At 41.4% G+C, this 4609-nt stretch overlaps 1 protein-coding gene across 1 annotated transcript in view; it reads right to left on the bottom strand.

Moving 5' to 3' along the window:
- Positions 1–44: 44 nt before the first annotated feature.
- LOC101857865 (carbohydrate sulfotransferase 11) overlaps positions 45–4609 on the bottom strand; it is a gene marked incomplete at its 5' end in the record, with an annotated part of 6598 nt that continues 2033 nt past the window's right edge. Inside the window, 2 exon segments of the mRNA XM_005093961.2 lie at positions 45–1109; positions 4554–4609. The exon segment at positions 4554–4609 is cut by the window's right edge and continues 112 nt beyond it. Of these exon segments, the coding sequence (XP_005094018.2) occupies positions 152–1109; positions 4554–4609 (1014 nt within the window).

Below are 4609 nucleotides of genomic sequence, written 5' to 3'. Positions count from 1 at the left end.
ACACACACACACACACACACACACACACAGAAACACACACACAGAAACACACACACACCCACAGACACAGACACACAAACACACACACACACACAACTCATTACACAATCATCTAGAACATTTTTCTAGTCAGAGTTCCAGCATTACAGCTCTATCCACCAATAAGACCGGAAAGATCCCAAGGTTTCGTGTGGTCGAACGCATGCGTGTTGGCCACATGCTCCAGCTGCATTAACTCCATGGGTAGCGTCTCGTAACCAAACATATCAGCGTCAATCTTGTACGTGTCCGCAATCCGGCGAATTAGAACCGCCGACACAGCGGCGTAGGCTTCCTTAAACGCATGCTTCTTTTGTAATTTCAGCTCTGCAGCATTGTAAAATTTGTTCCGTGCTTGAGTAAGAATTTCCACGTAAGTTTTTAAATTCATATTTTTCACCTCCTCGTCGGTCAGGTTGAACTGATACCGCCAGCTGACGAAACCTCGTAGTTGGACTTTACGCAGAATTCGCTGGAGAACGTCCTTTTTCGTCACACATCTTGTTGATAGCTTGAGCCAATAATTAGACAACGAGTCTTTTGAGGAGTCTTCTATTGCATCGGCGGCCGCGTCGGCTTCCATTCGGTCAAAACCGATCTGAGACTCGGAGATGTTCAGCTGGGCTGCTACGTGAAGAGAATCTCTGATAAATGTCTCCATTTTACCAATAACGGTAAAATTGTACAAGCAGGCTGGACACATGCTGCTGGCAAGCATTACATGTACGTCACTTTTCCAGGCAACGTCCAGCGTGTACCTAATCCATTCCGAGAAGGTAGCATCGTGCCCACACAGCCTGGGATCTTGCTCTGAGGTAATTTTGTCGTTGCCTTCTCTGTACATCTGCGCTATAGGAGTCCCCCACCGTTTCCAGTGGATAGGGTTCGGTGCGATAAGTTTGTCAACGTAAGAAGAGTAGATTCTGGCGTAGGGGTCTCTGATGAAGATGAGTCTCGTCTTCAGACTATGGATAGAAGCCGTCAGTTCCGGGGTATGGGGTCGATCCTTGAGGAAAAACTTCCTGAAGTAGGTAGGTTCAACTTTTACCACAGGGACGTCGAATGGGGATCTGCGGAATACACAGGGGTGGGGCGGGGTTGGTAGATGGTGGGGCGGTTTTGGTGGTTTTGGGAGAGGAGGGAGAAGTCAAAGAGAACGACGTTACCACCTCGTGACTCAGTGGAGTACAGGAAGCTAGGCCCAATATTAGCTTCAAGAAACACTGTTCTGAATTATAGTAGTGTTTCTTTCTCTTAACCCTTTTAGGACACTCTACATGTACTTCTAATTATTAAGAATTACTCGTATGTTCCTTATCAACCAGTTTGCCGCAACACTACCAACCTCAGCATCATCAGCACCACAACATTCTACCAAATACAAAATTAGAATTATTATTACCGTGTTTTGACTAGGTTGCTAATCATGTCATCTACATACTCAAATAGGAGCCTACTAATCAGAAGGCGCCAATCTGTTAGGATTGGGCAAAGAGGGGGGGGGGGGGAAAAGACAACGCAAATAGCACTGGTCTACAAATATTCATAAAGTTTCTGTTTCGCGGCTTGAACATCACTGTTTCTGTGGATTTTGTGCACTGGACACAATACTGATTATGGAATTAGACGTTTAGGTATTGTTTTCAAGCAATTTTAGGTTTTCATAATTTAAAATAATTAATACGGACTAAAAAAGGCACTTGCTTTCGTCTTATTGAACCCGTTGTTTCATGGCTTGCCACTTGCATTCGAGTTCTAGTGCATGTCTTATTACTTACAAACAGGAATCTGCTAGCATATTAAAATTTCATTTGCTATGATATTGCTTTTCCATGGGTTCAAATAATGTTTAGGTGAAAACGCTCCTCATTTTCATTGCTCAATGCCGCCATTTTATCCTTCATTGTACAAAATGGCCGAACATCCTCTAAATGATTTCTAAATATGATCACTCTCACACATGTCAGAAAGCAAATTCCGTACATTTTAGGAACTTTGACCCTAACAATTCAGCTGTGTGTTTATGTCAGTTCTAAATCTCTAAGAAAGTCATTCAGTTCTGCAAGTAAGACGCTTCAGAACTTCCAGCGCGAGGGTTTCAAACAGAGATCAGATACAAAGAGCAACGAAGGGATGTAAATCTGTCCACACTAATAATTACCTAAAGTATCAGATCTGAAACAGACTTCGGCGACCATGGGTCTCAATCAAAGAGGTTGGTCTCCATTCATTTCTCCACTTGGAGGCTCTAACAAAATCTCACATTTACCACATGTCTCTTCGTCACCCATTCGCTCAGGTTTTCCAATTAAATTTCTCTGGGTGTGCCCCTGCATTGTTTGCCATTATAACATACAAATAAAACAGTATAATATACTATTATTATCATTCATTATTACGTGGTTACTTCCCTTTACACTCCAGGCTTTTTCAAGGGGGAAGAGAGGAATCTTGTGCCGGCGACCACGCCAGGCAAGGCATTGACAACCGAAACGTTTTATGACAACTGATACATAACGACACCAATACGAAACTCTAAAAAAAACCCTGTCGTCCGAAATTCGGATTCTGCTCTATGTTGTTGTCGTCGTCTTGTTGATAGTGTAAGCTTAAGCTGTATGGATCATCCTCGCTTGAAGAGTGATAGCTTATTTCGCAGTTTGTGAACTTTTCGTCTTTTTTGTTTCTCAGAAGCAAACTAAGCAGAACTATAACCCCATTAACTAGTGGGGCGGTTTAGCCCAAAAATTTAAAAGGATTGTGCATTTTGTGATACAAGCACCAAATTTGGCAGAGATGTTCTTTATTATATTGCAAACATTTTTAGATATTGGGCCACTCGGATTTCTCTCTTTATGGCCGCCATATTGGATTTCAAAATGGCCGCCATTTGAAATCTACATTTGCGATTATCTCTGGGTCAAATGCTGCTTTTGACTTCATTTTGGTGTCTAAATGTATGTTTTGGGGGGCAAGGAATCTAATGGTAACAATCTGCATAGCATATTTTTACTAATGGGCCGCCATATTGGATTTCAAAATGGCCGCCATTTGAAATCTACTTTTGCGAGTATCTCTGGGTCAAATGCTGCTATTGACTTCATTCTGGTGTCTAAATGTATGTTTTGGGGGGCAAGGAATCCTATGATACCAATTTCACTATCCAATGCACAATTCTAATGCACAACTCTAAATCAAAGACACAAATCTAAAATTCTAATGCCCAAATCTATTCCAATGCACAATTCAATTCACAATCCAATTTGGCACCAATTTCAACGTAAAGTTATCTTTCACACTCTGTTTTATAAAATGATCTAGGAAAATAATAGATTGAACACGATACTTTGAACTGTAATAGATAGGTATGTAGTCTTTCATTCTTAATGTTAGTTCTTGTAAGAGTTTATGGTACTCGCAGCATTTAAATTAGGTATTATGTTGACAATTCCAGATGCTATTGGGAAAAAAGGAGCAGGGGAGACAAAGACCATTGATGTTTGACAGAAAAGAAGGAGAAAACAATATCAGAGCTCCGCCAATCACCCACTTGGAGTCTAAAATACCTTAATTATTGCCCCTAATGGCCAAAAAGGAGAATAATATTATGTTTACATAAGGGGCCACCTCCCAAAGGTTCTGGTTCGAGTCCCAGTCTTCCAGTGAGAGCGACTCCTTTCATCAACAGCGTTATGATAATTGGATCAAGTCTTTAGAAACACTGGATTGGGCTTAAAACGTAGAAGATGTTACAAATGTCAGCCAAAACCAACAACTGAACAATAAAGGCCTCTAGCACACAGGTGACAACTCCAAAGCCCGTGGGCCAACCAGGCCAATAATCATATTATCCTACTCGCGAGAGAATTCTAGGCAGTCCATCTTGAGAATCTCCATTACACAAAATTTTACTCCAACATAAATGAACTTGACCACCCAGATTAATGGTAAGGCAAGGGTAGAACCAGAGCAATTTACTGAGAAAGCCTAAGTAGATTGGGGGGGGGGGGGGGGGGGTGGAGATCAGAAAAATATAACTTTCTCTTTGAAGCAAAATGATTAAAGGAATGGATGGGGGGACTTGGGCCCCCAAAACCTTTCGAAAACTAGCATTTGATGATGATGATGATGATGATGAATATGATGAGGATGGAGAAGATGAAGATGAATAATTTGATTTTGAATAAAAGGTGGTGAAGATTAAGAAGATGATGATGATGATGATGATGGCAAGAAAAAATGCAAAACAGTTGAGACAAATTGGCATAAAAAATTGTGGAAAATTGTAGGCCATGGCTTTTAATTATTTGAACTTAAGCCTGTGTTAATTCATATCATTATCATTACTTGTTAAAATACACTTTTGCACTGCTTGATGAGTGTTTTACGAGTTCAGCCCGCAACATTGACGTACTTTTGAGTTTGACACCCCTCCCCCCCCCCCCCCCCCCCGATCCCCAATCTGTACGGTTCAGCATGACACAAGTGCTCCAGCAAACCTTCTTCCAACTCACTTCATGGGGTTGGTGTGCATCAGCTGGTAGAAAAATCTGCTCCAAAAAGTGGAGGC

Source organism: Aplysia californica, unplaced genomic scaffold (genome assembly GCF_000002075.1).
Source record: "Aplysia californica isolate F4 #8 unplaced genomic scaffold, AplCal3.0 scaffold00073, whole genome shotgun sequence".
Classification (NCBI taxonomy): domain Eukaryota; kingdom Metazoa; phylum Mollusca; class Gastropoda; order Aplysiida; family Aplysiidae; genus Aplysia; species Aplysia californica.
The sequence above is the reverse complement of the archived record's forward strand: the minus strand, read 5'-3'. Positions and strand labels throughout refer to the sequence as shown.